The following is a 20,067-nucleotide window of genomic DNA, read 5'->3' on the forward strand; positions in this document are numbered from 1 at the left end:
TCTTCCTAGGATTCTGGGAAACTTATTTGTATGGCTAATAACTATGCTGCTTTTTTCCATGTCTCAGAGCCTAGTGCCATAAGCATGGGTTATTGTTTCTTCCCATACCTGTATGGCATGAATGTTTGGCAGTGGCCATTGCAATGCACTTAGGGACTATAGAATGGGCTCCCCCATTTCCCCGTTTTTGTGCAAATTATTTGACATTGCCTTTGTGGTAAAGGGGAAAAAACAGTGCTGGAAAGTCTCCCGCACCACAAAATGAAAACAAATAGAGATGTGTAATATCAATCAAGGCAAGACAAGTGCAGGTAGAAAAATTATGGTATAATCATTTGTATTGATGAAATGTGTGTTGAATACTATGTAATAGGCTTAGGATAAAAATAGCAACTGGAAAGAACATACTTCTCTTAAATTGACATTGAATGTTTTTCTATCTAGCACACGTTAGATCTTTCAGTATAAATTATCAACAAATGAATCCTTATCATCTTCTTTTATTGGAATCTGAGTTTGTGTACAAGAAAAATGTTAAGCAGCGTATTTAAGGATGCAGATGCTTTAGTAATTTTGTAGGTCAGCGTGTTTTATTACTCTCTGTCAAATAAATTGGCTGCAGCCTTGAAGACATATTTTGCTTTTATACTTAGTACTTTGATTCTTTGCTACATCAAACATTGTAGAAACTTTTAAGAGAGAACTGATAGTTAATAGTTTTCAGATTTAAATTAATGTTGCTAATCAGAGAATTGGTTTTGACAGTTAAGCATTAGAATTGTTTACATTTGGTTTTTATGAGAATATTGGCTTTCATGACTATCTGGTAGAGATTATATGGGATTTTTAAATTACTTTTTGTTTTATACTTGTGATTTATATTGTAACATTTTTCTGACAGCGATTTTAAGAATGCAGGTTTCTTATTTATAGATCGTGCATGACAAATGTAATGTATTGTTGCAGACTACATAATGTAATTAATGATACATTAGGAAGACTAGGCTGTTTCTAGATTATGTATATGCCAATTAGTTTATATTTCATTTAATTATGTGTCACTTTTGATATAGTAAATGTCATGAAAAAGAGGTGGTTGACCTGTATTTATGCTAAAATGTCAGCATAGTTTTTATCTAGGTGATAAAAAACACTATCTGTGTTTTAAATTGTATGAGTTAGATTAAAAATACTCTTAATAATCAACTTTATGTCTAGGAAACTGTTACTTCTTTCATCATTAAAGTTACTAATAAGGACTTGAAAAGATTTAATAGGGAAGCTAAGTCTAGACTGCTCTTGTTTTTTGAGAATGTTTAAGTTACAGTTAATAACTGTAAAAGGTGTCTAATTATTTTACCTTAAACTATTGGATTATAATATATTTCACATCTATAATTGCACCTGTTATCTTGAACTAGGAGGAGATTAAGGGCTTTTACCCTCATTTTTCTTGTGACTGATATCCATTTGTTTTATGATTACAGATCTTGTTTTAGCTACTTATTCCATGATTACAGATCTATGAGTACTTTTGCATCTTACTTCAGATGTTTTAGACAATAGCCTCTATTACCTCCACTATTGGCCATATTGATTGAGATTTATTAGACTTGAGGTCCAAAACTTCTAGAGGTCACTACATTGCTGTGTCAACCTTATCTTCACAATCTATGAACACGGTTTGCTAAGACTCAATAAGTCACACATAGTGATTCACCATAACTTTGATTATTACCTAGATTTGTTTCTCATCAGAGGTGGAAAAAAGAAGTTTGGGTGTCCATTTTCTTTCATATTTATTAAAATCAGTTCAATAAGTTGGGGGGTCAAAATTATGAAAATTCAATCCTGATTGAATTTATAGAATTGATACAAAGCTTGTAAATTACTATTTGGTTACTTACAAAGGTACATTTTGCACTTTTCGTGGCTACTAAGATTCCCACCCCTTGCTCCACCCCAATACATGTGATATACTACAATGCATACAATTCCCAAACTATGTCCTGTACTTATTTAGTATTTCTACTGATGCCAGACCTTTCAAGTTAGGCCAGGCCAGGCCAGGCCAGGAAACAGACATCATACGGAGCTCTATTTTATTGTTGCAGATTGTAGTAATAGAATCCTGAAAGTTTGGCAGGTTTTCTTTCTGTCTCTGTTTTATAATAGAGGATCAAAAAAGATTATCTAGAGTTTCTTTCTCACCCCCTATTTTTCCCAAAGTGAAGGTGACGGTTATTTAACTCTTTTGTTCCTTCTTCAGATTTACCTTGATATTCATCTACAACATCGTCATAATATCTCTTGTTTTGTGAAAGTGATTCCAGACTATCTTGGGCTTTTTCTTTTTCTTCATTTATATTGTCTGTATCCCATGTGATTCTATTAACTTCACCACCTATTTTTTTCCCTCTTCACCAACCTGCCTCCATCATTCTTCTGAAATCTGTTGCGGCCTTGAATTTACTGTTATTAGATTACAACTGTTTTAGATGTTACCTTATATGTGTGTGTCTTGGCTGTCATAGTGTCTCCGAGAAGTCACTTTGTGGAATGGCTTTATTAACTTGTCTTGCATTTTTCTGTGGTTGACGATCCCTTGCTTAAGTTCCACAATCCAAACAGTATGCTATCTTTTAATATGAGGTTTGTAGAGGATGAGGAAGAAACTAGGCTCAGTATGGTAACATTATTCAGCAGTCAGCAGCAGACATAGCAGGTGAGGTTTGGATGTAAGACCTTTTTGGATGCAGGGAGATAGGATAGTCTGGGGTTTGTACATTGCTATCTTACACCAGAAATGAAAGGAACAAATTTACCTGAATGGTACTACTTCATGAGGTTTTGTAAGACACATTTGTCTAAATAAGCCATAAAAATTGTTTCTGCCAGTTCTGTTGTTGAATAAACAGTACTTTTAGAAATTTAATTTGTATACAACAATACAGTTGCAATATTTTAAATTTATAAACAAATGTTGACAGAAATAGTTATAGCTATTGGTTACTAATCAGAGGTAGTGATTTTCATTGTTTGTACAGCTTTGTTTAGATTTTTTATATACTCTGTTATGTCCTTTCAGGGCCATGAATATTGATATTTATTGAGAGCATAACCCCTAGCTGAATTAGTTGCTTAATCAACTAAACATTTAATTGCAGATGAAATTTGCTTTCCAGTTAATCAGTAGAACATATTGCTAGACTGGCTCTATAGAGATGCCACCAAATTTAATGATAAAGAAATGTAAAACAAGGCATTTCAGTTTGTATACATGCATTTTCTATTTCAATAACAATTATAAGCTAGTAAACTTCACAGAACTGAGCTAAAAACAGTATTAATATGCCTTGCAACTAGATTTATCATAATATTGATGGGAATTGAACATTCATATTAAAACTGTTTTACTACTACTGTAACTGAAATATCCTATATTTTAAGTTTCTGAACTAATGGAAGCAAATATTAAAGTTATATTTTCTTCCATGAATAGGTAGGTTTTTTTTTTGTCTACTAAATTTTAAATATTGTCATGCAGTTAAAGAGGAGTTATTTTCTTTCAGTACATTAAAACTATGTGATTATATTTTGACAAACATGCATAAGTATGTAAGTCTGGTTGATTTAAGGTAATAAATCAGTTTAAATTATTTTGTTGGTTGACAGCCATTTTTAAAATTCCCCTTTATTATTTATGTCCTTCGGATAAATTCTGCATTGAAATATCTATTAAATGCCCAGTTGTTCCTTTTTTATTGTTCTTTCTGGGGCAGAATTTGTGCTGTAAAATATTATTATCCAGAGAAATACGAAGCAATTGTTTTTAATTATTTTGCCTTTCAAGTGTTGTGTGCAAAGCATTGTCATCTAAATAGACTACAGCTGTATTGCAATTACAGAATTAAGCTCACAAGTCATTAGTCATTTATGCTCGTAAGGAGACAAAGGATATTAATTCATGCTAAGCATGATCTCCTTTGGTAAAATTTAGTGGTCTTTTTAATGCACACACAAATCAAAGATAAGAATGTAAAATGAGGATTACAAGCAGGTACCAGATAATCAGAAGTGAGCCGATTTGTTGTAACTTGTTCAGTTTAAATATTTGTGCTTGTAAATTGTTTAACAGGCAGATTCTCCCATTCATGTTCCCTAATCTTCCCATTTATTTTATTGTATAAAATAATCCTGGCAGCTATTCAGTTCCTATTCGTATTTTGTATTGCATTATCCTCCCTGTTGCTGATACAGTTACAAAAAAAAAACCATGCACACAAACAAACACACACACAAACCCCCTCCCATTTGTAGATATTTATTCTTTTATTATTTTCTCCCACATTTACCATGTTCGTGTTTTGAAGGTTAATGCCCAAAGTCAAGCAGACAGAAGCCAAGTGCTGCAAGGTTTTCCAAGATAGGACCGATCCCTTTCGCAGAAATAAATGATTCCTGCCATGTGCAGTGATTTTGTGCAGCGCTACTCACGGCTGAGTGAGTGCATCAATACTGTAGCCCTTACATGCTGTACATACTGATGACACTGTGTTAACTTGATTGACTGAGCAGTGTACGGGAGAAGATGCACCTGCAAGAGATGTACAGACATGCAGTTTTAGTCTGGTTTTGAAATATGTATTTTTAGATTTGTTTTACTTGAAAATCTCAGTTTTAAATTCCATGGGTTCTCATGTTTCTGCTGCTAAGGTAGAGCAAACAGTTATGAATGCTTCTTTGTTGTCAACATTGTTCTGGATTTTAAAGGTGCATCTTATTTAAGCTTAAATTAAAATATAGAGAGATTGAATGAAAGAGAAAGATGAAATAGAAGAGTGGCAAATTTGCAGCTAGTTGGATATTATTATCTTACGGAGCTTAGCTGAATGAAAGAGGAATGTTTTGTGTAATTCACTTGTGAGCAGCATTTTGTGTTATATTTTTCTGTTTTGTTTTGTTCTCTGTAGGCTTTGAGACAGCAGCAGAAAAGAAGAAATGGAGTCTCAATGATGGTAAACAAGACTGTTCCTCGTGTTGTTTTAACACCATTAAAGGTGTCTGATGAGCAGTCGGATTCACCTTCAGGTAAATAGCTACAGACTGACTGCAACAACAGTTTCTAGTCAAAGAGCCCTCCCGATGAGGTGAGAGCTATCGTGCACAAAATTAGGATGTTGAAAAATTATGATGGTGTTCCCACAAGATGGATTCTGTTTCATTTTTTAAACCAATTTTATTAATTCCAAGAAGGAAGATTTTAATGTCAGTGTTAGGGGGAAGGGGGGAGGATTAAGAGAGAAAGTCTGTGTCTTTTTAAAAAAATTAAAATTACAACAGCTGCTTTAAAGGAATGCAAAGTAGTCTTTTTGGATGCTGATTCTTAATGGGAGAGCTACGTTTTGGCATTCCGTGCCATCAGGGAGCCAAATAAATAACCATCACAACTCCTCTGGGAGTGCGAATTACTCTCATACTCCTGTCTTGCAATAACAGTTGTCCTTTTAATAAGATTTTGTGTTCTGGCACCATCTTAATCACCACAGTGCAACCCTGACCTTTACTTTTGGCTGTTACATGCTTCACTGTGAATGAATCGTGCAGAGATCTGTGTCACTTTTTATTGTAGGTTGGGTTCCCCCCCCCTCCAGACGTGGGAGAAAATTAACTTACCAAAGGGAGGGTTTCCCATTCTTCCTTTTATTTCTTTGTTCCCTTATAAAATAGCGTTATTATTTTTAAAGATGCCTCTGCTATCAGAGAAGAAGCTTATTTATATTGGATTAGCAAACATCTTTATTGACTGTTACATTGAAGTAACTTGTTTTCATCACTTAATGGATTTATGAGCTTTTGCTTCGTTGCTTCCAGTGACAGGGAATCAACTTGTCAGCAGAAAACATAACCTTTAAATAGGGTAACAGATAAAGATGTCACTATACGGTGTTTTTTTTCTTCTTGTAATAAATAAATAAATCTAGCTTTGTTTTTGGTTTTGTTTTTTCCCAAACCGGGAAGCACTTCAGTATAACGTTTGCTTTTTTAAAGGGTCTGAATCTAAAAATGGTGAAGCAGACAATTCTGATAAAGAAATGAAACATGGGCCAAAGTCTCCAACTGGAAAACAAATGAGCCAGCATTTAAAGAGATTAAAAAAATCTGGTTTAGGTGAGTAGGTCTCTAAAATGTCCTTTTTTTCCTCCCCTCATCTTTTTACTTTATAGAATACATTAAAAAGGTGAAAACTCACCCTATAGAATTTCACATTTTCTCTCTTGATGTTTTGGATATTTTTTTTTTTCAGGCACAAGGGCTTTCCTTGCTGTGTTCTTTTGTCCCTTTGAACTCTGCAGGGGTGTCCCCTTTTGGGGCACCTTTTCCCAGCAGGCCATTCTGTCACAACCTTTTTCAATCGGACAGTCTGGAGCTCCCCTAAATTGGCCATTTTGGAGCCAGCTGTTTCTTGCTTCACCATCTTTTCAAGGAGGACTATTCTTACTCCCCCCCCCTTTATCTTTTTTCATTATTTCTCAGCGTTTTATTAATATATATCTCAGGCACATTTCTTTTCTGACTTTGGCTTTTCTTTCTCATTCTTTAGAAGCATAAAATAGCTCAGATTATATAGTAAACCAATATTTATATTCACTCTGTTAGACTTTTAAGTGTTGGGCTCCCTCATCCCCCCCCTTTTTTTGCTAAATTATATATAACTTATTTATCCTAGGCAGTAACAAAATGTTTCATTAAACAAACAGGCAAGCGTTTTTGCTTTCTGTTGAATTATTTAATCATACTCTGTGTTTTTCCTTTCTTAGATTTTTGTTTGCATCCTAATTTAATATATTTTAAAATATTTCAAAAATGCTGATTTTATCACTAGTCCTTATCCTTCTTAAACTTAGGGCCACTTCATAGTATTATCTAATTGTGTAACTGCTCCCAATAAATTAGTAATATACTCTGAAAAAAGTTATTTCTCCTTTAAAATTGCAATTTTCTATTGCTGGTATCAGTATCTTCCTTATTGTATTTGTTTTTCTTCAGGTTCTCTTCTATCTTTTTATTCTTTGTGAATGAATTCTGAATTATATTTTAATTCTAAAAACAAATTTTGCTTGATGATTAAAGCTGTGGTTAAAAATTGTTTAACAGTCATACATTAAATACAGAATTTATAATTCTTCCCATCCATCTGGACAAAATTAAATCTTTGTTTTGGCAACAAAGCTCTTTCTAGTCTCTGTCTCTCATATTCTCTCTGTGTATCTCTCTCTCTCTCTCCCTGTTTCCCTCTCTCCCCCTCCCCACGCACACCCATGCACACACACACAAACATGAAGTGTGCTGATTTACTCTTTGGTTCATGGCATTGTTTTAATTTAAGAGTCTTGAGAAGCTGCAAATGTGAAAATGGCCATTTCTGGCTCGGTGGTTGATAAGCTTCATTGTATTATATCTTTTCCAATGTAATTAAGTAATCAAAACTAGCATTTATTCTTTTAAAAGACCAGAGTTAATGTTTTATAGAATGTTGTTTACTTGTGTTTAGATGTTTATTTTTTATTATAGCTTAGCAGAAAAGGGAACAAAAGACAAATATATGGCTGCCTTTTTCAAAAATGGGATTTTTTGTTCAAGTGATATTTTTATGTGAAAGATTTTACATACAATAAAATCCCATTCTTTGATAGCTTTCTGTCTATAAAATATGATTCAGTTTCTTTCACTGACACATTTAGAAGTTTTTAGAGTCTCTCTGTGATAGCAAAAGAATGGGTGGCTCTGAAGAGTGCCATAACTTCATCAAGTTTAAGTTGGAAGCACAATTAATGAAGGGGAAATGGGGAAATTTTTGTTCATGCATTTAATATGCTTTAAGTATTAGATAATATGAAGATTTAAATTAGCTGACTATAAGGCTAAAGTGACTATGGCTTGTAATATAGAACCATAAAAATAGGAAGGCCATGTTCATCTGCCCTATATTTTCTTCCTCCTTGAATCCCAAGAGACTGCCTGAAAAGCCCAAAGTTCCTTAATGCATGCCATTCTTTCAGAACTAGAGCAATGTTTTTCATCCTTGGCAATTTTAAGATTTGTAGACCAACTCCCAACCAGCAGCATATCTTCAAGTTACCAAGATCGAGAAATACTGTTGTAAGGCAATGCTGGAATTATCCACCAAGAAATTTATGCACATTTCTGCTCTCTCAGACTGTCATTTCTGATTTGGAATCAAATCCCACATCCTAACCACCATAGCCATTAAGACCTAATATCAGTTGTTCAGGAGTAGTTAGTAGCTAACACTTCCAGAAAGGCTTTCTGGGCACATAGCTGGTGAGGAACATAACTGAGAAATTACAGAGGCAGTCAAATTTGCTTTCTTAAAATAGTTAAAATAAAGCAGATTTTGAAAACTTCCAAAACATACAAGCAGGCATTAAAATTAAAAGTTTGCTTTCTTAAGATGGTTAAAACAAAGCAGATTTTGAAAACTTCCAAAACATAGAAGCAGGCATTAAAATTTCAAATATTGTTCAGTAATGCAAATTGAGATTTTAAAAATCTGCTTTACCTCTTGTGCTGATTTAGTCTAAAGCCTTGATGGTGACTGTGATGACTATTGACAAAAAAATGGATTTTTGGCCCCTAGTTTGATGAAAACATCACTCTCTTTTTAGGCACTTATGAAAAATGCAATTTGATACATTCAGGGAAATTCATCTGTGGCAATCATTAGTAAAGGATGGAAGATAAATCTGTCACAGTTGTAATAAAATACATTCTAACCCATAGTGTAACTACCCTTGGCTTACTAGTTACAGTTGTGCTCATAGCATTATCAAAACAGTATTATTGAATTGCAAGAGGTGCAGAAAAGGGCAACCAAAATGATGAAATTGTATGAGTATCCTCCATATGAGATAAAGTCACATTTGTGACTAATGAGTTTAGAAGAAATTGAGTAAATGGGACATGGCAGAAATATCTAAAATTGGGCACGGTATAAAAAAAGTGGAGTAGAGCGTAAGGCCATCTGATGAACTTGGATAGTTAAAAATTCAATTAATATATTATAGAATTTGTTAACACATGGATACAGTGACATCTGGCAATTTGGATGGTTATAAAAAAGAATTTGACAAATGCATGAAGCATAAAACTATCAATAATTTCCAATCTGGATGGTTTTGTATTGCTCTCTATCTAGGAGATTGCATATCTCTCAATCCCAGTTGCTGTGGATCGTGAGCAGGGAAATATTACTGTACTTGTATTCTGCATATTGCCTTGCCACAGGCATTTAACTGCACATTGTGGGGACAGAATGCTAGATTAGGTAGTCACAGCTGCTTTTTATGAATGAAAATGTGGTTGCCTTCCATTTAAAAACCCTTTGAATACAACCCACCTTGCCTAATTTCGTTAAAAATAAGTGGAAGATTGTATTTTTTTATAACTGTTGAATTGTGATACTTTCAGTTTTGAAGATCTTGCAGCATTTCAGGGAATAATTGAACCATCAATCTTTGCTGAAAACCATTTTGTGTTTATATAGTATTGGGATTGCTTGCTTATAGTCAAATGATGTAGAATGTAAAGAGGCCCATGCAGGCACAAAGATACTTCTTTGTCTGGAAGGAGGGATGTCAATTTGCAATTTTTGTATAGCTAGTTGAGCTTCAGGTTATATGAGGATATCTGAGTTAAAGTTTTCAGGCAGTGGAGAAGACTCCCAAAGTTTTGAAGCATCATCAGTACAACAAATACACTGTGAGCCACTAAAAAGGAGAGCTCTCTATCAGGGGTGGGATTCAGTTTTTTTAACAACTGGTTTTGTGGATGTGGCTTAGTTGGTGGGTGTGCAGGGGTGGCATTCTACAGGTTCACACCTATTCGCTAGAACCGGTTGTTAACATTCTAAGCAGTTCAGAGAACCGGTTGATAGAAGAAATTACTGGCCTAATCCTGTAAGGAAGGCAGGGAGGATACATTCTGGTGTTGCTTACAGAAACTGCCTTTCCGTTAACCCTTATTACGTTTTTGGCAGGACTAGACTTCCTGTCTCAGGAACGTCTCTGGAGTTTTTTTCCCCTCCTTTGCTGGTACTTTGCTTGTGTGGAGTGACCATTTAAAGTTACAATGTCACTGAAAAAAGTGACTTATGACCATTTTTCATACTTACAACTGTTGCAGCATCCCCACAGTCATGAGAGGCCAGGTGAGGAGATGCGTGCCTCGGTGTGAGTGATGTTGAGTTGGCCATGCCCAGCCAGTCACATGACCACCAAGCCATGCTCACCAACTAAGCCATGCCCACAGAACCGGTTGTTAAAAAATTTGAATCCCACCCCTGTGGGTGTGGCTTGGTGGTCATGTGACTGGGTGGGCATGGCCAACTCGACATCACTCATGTCAAGGGGCGCTTCTCCTCGCCTGGCCTCTCATGACAGTGGGGATGCTGCAACAGTCATAAGTCTGATAAATGATCATGTCACTTTTTTCAGTGCCATTGTAACTTTGAATGGTCACTAAGTGAACTGTTGCAAGTCAAGATTTACCTGCACAAAAATATAAAAAGCTTCTTTGCTTGCAAAAAGCTGCCCTAAATACCAATCATTAGATTAAAAATACCTGCAAGCCGAAGTTACAAATCAGGCAGGGTGCCAGAGCACCTTGAGGAATGAAAATAGATAAAATGCTGTGATAACTATCAAGCAGCCCTCTCTTGCTTATAAAGTGAAACCCTTCAGCAGAGAGGTCATTTAAGCTCTCCAGAAAAAGCACACCCAGGAAAAGCAATCCTTAGATCCATTTGTACCACTTAAAGATACCAGCTGGTCTCACTCACCTCACAAGATATCCTAAGGAAATCATCCAGATTTAAGGAAAGGTCACATACACCCCCCCCCAGAAAGGCAGTAAAAAAAACCAGTGCCAACTTTGTATCCTGCCTCTTGGAAGTATACCCCAAAGGGACAGTGCCAGATAGTACTAAAGCAGTGAGGAAGGCCCCCTCCCCAGATAGAAAAAGAAACGAGGCAGGAAAAAATTCAAACACAATACAAATAATTAAATCACAACAGTAGCTGTTGCTTGTTGAAGCTGAATAGGGAAAATTATCCCATCAATAAACACAGGATTAAACGTCACCAAGCACAGAATTAACCTTCACCAAAAACCAGTTTTAGACCAAAACTCAGAAAGGGTATGCAAACTCACGTTTGAATGTCAATCTTTCTAGCTAGCCAAGAAGCCTTGCTGAATGTTACTCATCTTGGTTCCCTGTCACTAAAAGCTCTGCTTCATTATTCAATTAGTTCTTCAAAGTGCTGATTGTCCAGGGAAGTATTTCCTCCCAACAGCAGTGTAAAAATCTTAAAACAACCCTTCCCCTTTAAGAAAGCCAAGCATCAGAAGGTCCGGAGACAGGAAGTCTAGGCGTACTAGCAAGAATGTAATAAGGGTGGAAAAAAACAAAAGCAGATTGCTTCTAACTACCGGTTTTCTGAACTGCTTAGAAAGTTAACAAGGGGTTCTATAGAACCAGATAGAACCGGTAGAATCCCACCCCTGCTCTCTATGCATAATCCTGAACAAACCAGTAACTAATATTCTGCTCTACAATTAATGGGAAAATATTATTTGCTCACTTGCGAATTTATTTCACAGTATTTAGAAGCTGCGCCAGTCAGAGATTTTGATTGCTTTGCAATAATAAAATACATATATATAATATTTATTTATTTACTCATTGTTGAATGACTTACAACATTACAAAACAAAAATATAAAACAATTACAATGTTAAAATGTTAAAAACATTGAACATTAAAAGTTATAAATAAAATATAAAAACATCAATCGATATAAAATAATAAAAAGGATGCAATAAAGCTATAAAACATGATTAATGCATATGTGTTGTTCTGAATACATAGGACCACTGCCTGGAACTGAGAACCATGTTTTCATTCAAAACAGTGGTGGGATTCAAATTTTTTTACTACCAGTTCTGTGGGCGTTGCTTGGTGGGTGTGGTAGGGGAAGGATACTGTAAAATCTCCAGTCAGAGGTGGTTCTCCAAACTGCTCAAAATGTCCTCTACCGGTTCTCCAGAACTGGTCAGAACTTGCTGAATACCACCACTGATTCAAAAGTTATGAAAATGTACATATCAATGCAAAAGTATTGTGTCATTGTTCAAATAGGAGCATTTTCCTTTCCTCTAATTTGTTTTAACTTAGTACATTTTTCATATAAATGGGTGAGTTCTATGCAAAGGCAAGCTTTCAAAAGTACAGAATTCAGCTTCTTGGGAAACATAACTGTTTCAAAAAGAAGCTTTTTTCTAACAGTCAACAATTCCTGAGAATGGTTATGATGTTGATGAGAAAAGGAGAATTGGCTCAGGTTTCCACATAATCATAGAGACCATTTGCCCCTTTTGTGCCAATTGTTATTTTCTCTTGAACTACAGACTGTGTTGTGACTGTAAGATAAATGTCACTCCTCACCTCTACTCTACTGTGTGTAGCACCTTGACGTCTTGCAGGAAAGATAGATTACAAATGTAATAAATCAGTAAATCAATAAATCTCAAAACTCAGGGCTAAATAGAATTTCTGTGGGCTAGATGTTGTCTTCATTTTTAGCTATTATTAAATACTAGAATTATTATCTCATGAGACAGCCTGATGGCATATGATACCACTATTCTGCTTAAACTAAGCATTTCTGCTCAGGTTCTTGTAATTTTATATAAGCTATCTTCAGTCTTATGAAGGAAGGAAGAAAGAAAATTAGTGCATCTAATAAATTATTTTGAAAGTTAAATTAAGCAAAATGAGAAAACATATTTTCTGAGTTTTTATTGTTTATATCATTGATAGTATATGCTTTTAATGGACACAGAATTTTGATTATGTTTTAAGATTCTATGTCCTCCAACCCCAACTTTTAATTTGCATCTTGGAGTTTGCATCAGGACTTTAAAAAAAAAAACTTTTTAAAACAAGGAAAACGTGTGAGAAATAAGAGTCCCATTAGGAATATTTACTATGTCTGATTTTTAATTCTGTTTAGTTTTAAGTTCTGTTTTTTACATTTCTTGTTTTTGAAAATTAAAAATAAATGAATTCAGGTTCTACTGAAATCCCTGTTACTTCCACTGTAGACAACAATGATCTTAATATTTTATGTGGCAGCTTGTTCCATTGATTGAACAGCTTTCATAATTATGATGTTCCTTCTAATATCCAGTTTATACTTACTTCCTTGCATTTTTAACTCATTTTCTTGATCTGATCTCTGAGGTAATACGGAATAAGTTTACTTCTGCCTGACAACTTTTCAGACATTTAAAGTCTGCTATTATGTTTCCCCTCAGTCACCTCTTCTGTAAAACATCACCATATCCTTTGACTATTCCTCAGAGACCTTACTTTCAAAACCCATCACCATTTTGATAGCCTACCTCTGAACTCATTTCAAGTTGTCACAGTCCTTTTTGAATTATAGTGCCCAGAATTGCATACCAAATAATATTCCAGTTTAGATCTGATTAGAGTGAAACAATTAACTCCCAATATCTTGACTTCTGCTAGTGAATCCCGAGATAGAATTTGTCTTTTAAAAGCTTCAGTGCATAGCTAATTATGTTTAACTTGTTGTTGACAAGTTCAACCAGATTCTTTTCACATGTACTACTGCAAATCCAGGTCTCACCCATCCTATACTTGGATCCTATATTTTTCCTCCAACTGTTAAATTCTGCACTGTTTACTTTACTTGTTTAGATATTTTAAAAACTTCCTTTCCTCTGAAATATTAGTCACCCAGTCCAGTTTGCAAATTTGATAATTATCATTTCAACTCCTTCTTTCAAATCATTATTATAAATGTTGAGTAACACAGGGTTCAGGACATAATCCTGTTGTGCTTCCCTCCAACCTGCCTTCTCTTGAAGGTTATCAACTTCTACTCTTTTGGAATACAAAATAATGGTCTGATACTTTTCCATACCTGCTCCCCTGGAGATTCTGAATTCAAGGATAACATGACCAATTTCCCAAAGCTACCAGGCACATTTACTACTTCAACTAATTATCTCATGCCAGTGATAATTAGGTCTAGGATAACAAAGTCTGTTCTTCTTCCACTTTCTGACAAATAAAATTGTCATCAAGAGAAGACAAACAGTTATTGGATCTCTGATTTTTAGCAGAGCTAGATTCCCAGCTGATATCATTAAAATCTCTATTATTAGTCTTTGAAAGATTGACAATCTGATAGAAAGGCTTCATCCATATCTTCAGCCAGCTAAGATGATCTGTAATAACTTCTCAATATCATCTTTATTTATCCCTTCTGTCTCATTTTATTCTTGTACAAATGCTTTCAGTCTGATTACTGAATTTCTGCACAAGTATATTTTCCTTTACATACATTGCCACTCCCCTCACCATTCTTTTGGATCTGTTCCTTATGAATAAATTGTAGGCTGCCTGAGCTATGTGCCAGCCATAAGTAGAAATCATTAGATCTCAGTTATCTTGTTAATTTAGGATCCTACTTCTCCCTATTTATTTCCCATTTTCTATGTATAAATGTAAAAACAACTGAGATTTTGAGTGGCACAGGCTATTGGACTGTCTCTAAAATTCTGAGTTTCATTCTGGCCTCCTGCTTTTCTTTTTGTGGTCTATTTTCTTAGCTCTAAGGCTCAGATGCATATTTGTTTCTGAACTCTTGCCAGTCTTCCCTGTTAGTTCAACAACTTCCTGATGAGTTCATCATGGTATCTACTCTAGCAGTTCTTCATGAAGATTACTTAGGCCATTGTCATAAAATCCAAAGTTATTTCAGCAACAAAGTCTTTATAATGGATCATTGACACACACACACACAGTATCCTATTTTGTCTTCTGTTTCTCATTGGTTCTTACTTTATCAACTCAAAGATGAAAATGTAGATTTAAAACAAAATAGATTAATTCATAACTTTACAATGTGTTAGTGGCTTTAGTTCCTTCATGACTGTACAAAGAACAACTTATAATGTAATGTAATTCTTATAATTATAAGAAAAACTTATAATTATAACAACTTATAATTTCCTGGTTTCTATTTTAAAACAGCTTTTATTGCTAGTTTATAACACATTTTATTGGTTTCTAACACATTTTGCTTAGCAACTGATTTTAACAGCATAGTTTGATGAAGTAATGAGACTGGAAGTTAAGTCATTTTCTATAGTTAGGTAGTTCTTTCTATAAAATAAACAACAGCATTATTTTGTTAATATGAAAAGAAGAAACAAAAATACTATGCACATGTGAAAGGAAGTGTGGGATAAAGAACGCTTTCAAAAGTGTTGGGAAAGAAAATGCTCTTCTTAGCATGGACAGCTGCTATACTCTATGAAATGTAAATGTTTTGAATTTTACTTATTAAATGTACCTATCCCTTCTTTTATTTGTGATAGAGTTAAATGTGTTTTCATTTGTTTAATCCAGGACACTTGAAATGGACCAAAGCCGAAGACATTGATATAGAAACACCAGGATCTATTCTTGTGAATACCAACTTGAGGGCTTTAATAAACAAACACACATTTCTTTCATTACCTCAGCATTTCCAACAATACCTCCTGCTTTTACTTCCAGAAGTAGACAGGCAGGTAAGTGAAAAAATATATACTTCACATTGCTTTCATATTAAATATTTTTCAATACCTTGATTAATATTGAGTGACATGAGTATTTCTGCACAACATATAAGTTATGGAAATTGCTCTGATAGGCAGTAGCTGAAATATCAAGGAGTATGTTTTAGGTGAAAAGGTCCAGCAGAGGGTTTTTGCCACAACAGCAAAAGATGAACTCTCTTCCAGATTGTTATGTTTTGTGACCTAAACAAGGTAGATGAATCACTTTTCTTGCATATCTGAAACATCTATTAATGCCCATTTCCCTAAAGCCTTAACATTAATAAACATTAAACCTTAATGTCCATCTCCCCACTTAATTTAGCTGCATTTCATTGAGAAGAAATTTTTGCAAACCAATCACATTAGTTTCATAAAGAGCTAAATAAATTGCTATTTGAGATATGCAAGTTTTAATAAGTTCTTAGAGTTTGTTTTACGGTTGTTTCGATCTTAGATCAAGTTATAATATCAATAGAGTCGTTAATTAACAATGGACATGTATACTTTTGACACAAAGCCATTAGCTTTCAACTGATTTCTTTAATTTTAGTGAACCTCTTGTAGGTATTCTCTGTCAGAATACTGTATAGCTGAAAGCTCATTTGTAAATTAACATTTCTCTCCACAAGAATGAAAAATGCCTCTCCAGGAGAAAGGACCTGTTCCAGAGCTAAGAAGGCAGTCTCCAAATGCTCTCCTGCCTTCACACAATGTTTACCATGTTGAAAGAATTGGTAGACAAACTAGTTCCCTAGAAGATAACCCCATGAGCAAACTTCTTTTTCTCCCTTGTTCTTTACCCTGCTCTTTTGTATTATGGGGTATTTGATTGTATCCCACTTTCCTGTTCAGTCCTTAAGATTCCTTCTGTCTTATATGGACCTGATGTACTGTATTTTCCACTGAGACAGGAACATCCCTCATAGGACTTTATCCTGATTGTTTACCCAGGTTCACTTCTACCCAGTGCTTGGTATCTGTCACTTTTGTGCTATTTTGAACAATGAAAGAATGGAGTGGGGGTAGGGTTAAAAAAAACAAAATCTCTAAATCGCCTCTGGGGAAGAAAATGACATCCTCTTAGATCTTTTCCTTCAAGATTACCAGACTTTAATATTGACAAGCAGATATGGCAGTGTTATTGGCTTAAGAGAAAACTTCAATAAACTAATACCAAAACAAATAAATAGAATAAAACACTCCCAGAAACTTCTAAGATGAGAGTGAGATAAAGAGAAAAAAACCTCTGGTCATGCTTCTTTGTTATGTAGCCCTCTTGATCATGAAGGCAAAAGAGACTGCCACTGCAGGGATTTTTTTTATTCCCAGCTCTCATGTTATAAGGCTTGGTAAATTTTATGCAGTTATATCCATAGTTTTCATCCCCTGAATATATCAATAGATATACGAATTTGGCTTTGGATACTTAAATTCTCTTCCCAGTCAAGAAGAAACAATACCCTTTAGAGTGATGCAATGACTCCCCAATGACTCTATAACAGTGTGATTCCACCCTGGAGGCACCTGTAAGGCACAAGTGACCAGATCAATACATGTAGTTCAAGTTAACTACTTTATTGTATTCTGCCTATAATACAAGAAATCTCCCTAGACTGCTTATCTTACCTTGGAAACAGACAGATAAAATTCCATGGAGTTGGGGAGTGTTTGAGTCTTGGATCTCTTGGAGGCTACGCAGTGATACAAGGCTAATTTCCTGCTTGATTTCTCCTCCATGCCTGGCTGATTATTTCCCAGCAGCATCATTTCTATTGTATGGCCCATTCATTGCTACTGCTGTGATTACCATTCAATAGTTATTTCAGAATTATTGGGAGTTGAGTGGCATATAAATTATATATAAATAATAGTTATTATTATGATTGGTGGCACAGCCAGATGTTTAAGACTGATTTGGCATTTTTGTCCACCTATCAAGTTCTTCCTAAGAACTTGGGATAGACAGGCGTTTTTGTTTAATGATGTTAAAAATGTTGTCAGAGGATGTAAATAGTCCCAAGTAAAGCTACCTTTTGCAATTGACTGATGGTGATTTTGTCAATGATGGTGTTCAAGTGGTGTTCTAGATATTTTGGGATTATATCCAAGATGTCCAACACTATTGGTACTATCTTTGCTTTCTTTTGTTTGCCATAGTTCTAATTTTATTTACAGGTCTTTCTATTTTGTGATTTTTTTTCTAGTTCTTTCTCTTTTCTTCTGCTTCCTCCAAGTGCTGCCATGTCCACTATCCAGACTTTTTTTGCCTTTCTTACCAACATTCGTTAAGTCTGGGGAGTGATATGGCAGGTATTTTTCTGTTTGAATTCTAAAGTCTCAATGCATTTTAGCTTCTTCGTTTTCTATGGCTATATCCCTCTCTCATTAGTTCTTCTCTTGATTTCATTTTATATTCTCCTTCACAATATTCTGGTATTTCACAATAAGTTAGCCATTTCCTCTTGTATATAAGATGCTTCTTGTGCCGAGATCCACAAATGTGTTTTGGGGCACAACCTGGGTTTCTCTCTATTCTATATTCTTAATATGGCACATCTAACATAATGGTTTTTAAAATCCACATTAGCCTTGACTTTGTCATGCTACAAACATCCATGCCACTCAAATCTCCGGCCATGTCCTTCTCACTCCAAAACTTCTCATTTCTTAGTAACACCCTGTCTTTCATCCAAATCAAACAGCAAGCTGCAAAATAAAATTTCAAATCAGATAAACATTTCTTTGCATCTTATAACACCTTATATTTAACTTGTAGCTCTTTCCTCTGCCACACAAATTTAGTTATATCTTTCTGCCACTGTTTAAATGATGCATCAGTTGTCAGATATTGTCTGAAACAAAAACATCATTCTAGGGAAGACATTCATTTTTATTACAGGAATTCTTTCCAGCAATGACAGTTGGAATTTTCCCCATCTTAAACTATCTTTTTAACTTCATTCCATGTCTTAACATAGTTATTTTGAAATAACATGCAATTCATATTTGTCATAGTGATACTCAGATATTTTACCTTCCTGTCAATCTTAAAGTCCATTTTATTCATCAATTCTGTTTGATCTTCCAATTTCACATTTCTTGTTAACATCTTCCTATTTTGTTTATTAATCTTGAATCCTACTAATGCACGAAATCTTTTAATTTGCCATTAATATTTTATTTCCCTTTAAAGGATCTTTCATAACCAACTCCAATTCATCTGAAAAATGTAAGTTTCTTTTAAAATCTTTACTCCCACAATTCCCTCATCTTGTCTTATATTTCTATTCAGTATTTCAAGAATCAAAGAAGAGAAAGGACAATGAACATTCCTGCATTATTCACAGCCTAATTCCAATTGTTTTCTGCATTTTAGAAGATCAGTACAGATAGTTTTTTATTATGTTCTCAAAATACTCCAAAATATACAACAAATTTATAAACATACCATGTTTCTCCAACAATACGCCCCCCAATAGGAAGGCCCAGCATGTTTTATAGGCATGAGGTGAAATTAAGCCCCACCCCCAAAATTTAGGCCTATTTAAAGCATGCAAAATGGGGGGAAGGGCAGGGGGGAACTTGCCATTAGGAGCGGCCCACGGGCAGACATAAGAGAAAGGGAATCATCTTACAGACCCTTAGCACCCCCTTAGAAGTATGAATGAATGAATGAATGAATGAATGAATGGATGGATGAATGAATGGATGGATGGATGGATGGATGGATGGATGGATGGATTGATGAATGGATGAATCAATGAATGAATGAATGAATGAATGAATGAATGAATGAATATATGAATGAATGAATGAATGAATGAATGAATCAGCAGGGGAATCCTCTGGGAAGCTTGTTGACGCAGCCACCATCAAACAAAATGATGCCCCTGCAGGAGGGCAGGCGGTTCTCTTCGGCAGCGGGTTCTGTCCCTCCACTTCCTCCACTGTTATTGGAGACGGCACTGGCAAGTGAGGCGCCACTGCCAGCGAGAACTGTGGAAGCTATGGAGGCAGCTTCCTCACCCGAGAAGCAGCTGAAATGCTGCTGGCGGAGGAATCCTTGATCTCTCTCTCGCTGCAGGGGAAGGACCAGTACACAGTGTGGCGCTGCACGGGCTCTGGGATGCACTCAAACCATTCCTCCACCCACTGGAAGGGCCACTTCTCCTCCACCCACTGGAAGGGCCACGATGTCCAGCAGGGACTCCGGGCTCTGCGTCTTGCCCAATGGCAGCACTCCGAATGCGGCATAAGCCACGCCGAGGGCAGAAGGGAAAGCTGCAGTGGTGGACAAAGCAGTAGCAGCGGCCGATGAAGGTCCTGCGGTGCAAAGTGCCCGCTGCC

At 35.4% G+C, this 20,067-nt stretch overlaps 1 protein-coding gene across 1 annotated transcript in view; it reads left to right on the forward strand.

The window, feature by feature from the left end:
* ASXL3 (ASXL transcriptional regulator 3) overlaps positions 1 to 20,067 on the forward strand; it is a 136,132-nt gene that overhangs the window by 88,155 nt on the left and 27,910 nt on the right. Inside the window, exons 6-8 of the mRNA XM_026670291.2 lie at positions 4,974 to 5,091; positions 6,052 to 6,171; positions 15,527 to 15,690. Coding sequence (XP_026526076.2) covers positions 4,974 to 5,091; positions 6,052 to 6,171; positions 15,527 to 15,690 — 402 coding nt within the window. The remainder of the gene's footprint in view (positions 1 to 4,973; positions 5,092 to 6,051; positions 6,172 to 15,526; positions 15,691 to 20,067) is intronic.

The sequence above is a fragment of the Notechis scutatus genome, chromosome 3 (assembly GCF_049901735.1).
Source record: "Notechis scutatus isolate UNSWTSFEM ecotype Mainland chromosome 3, rNotScu1.2, whole genome shotgun sequence".
Lineage (NCBI taxonomy): Eukaryota > Metazoa > Chordata > Lepidosauria > Squamata > Elapidae > Notechis > Notechis scutatus.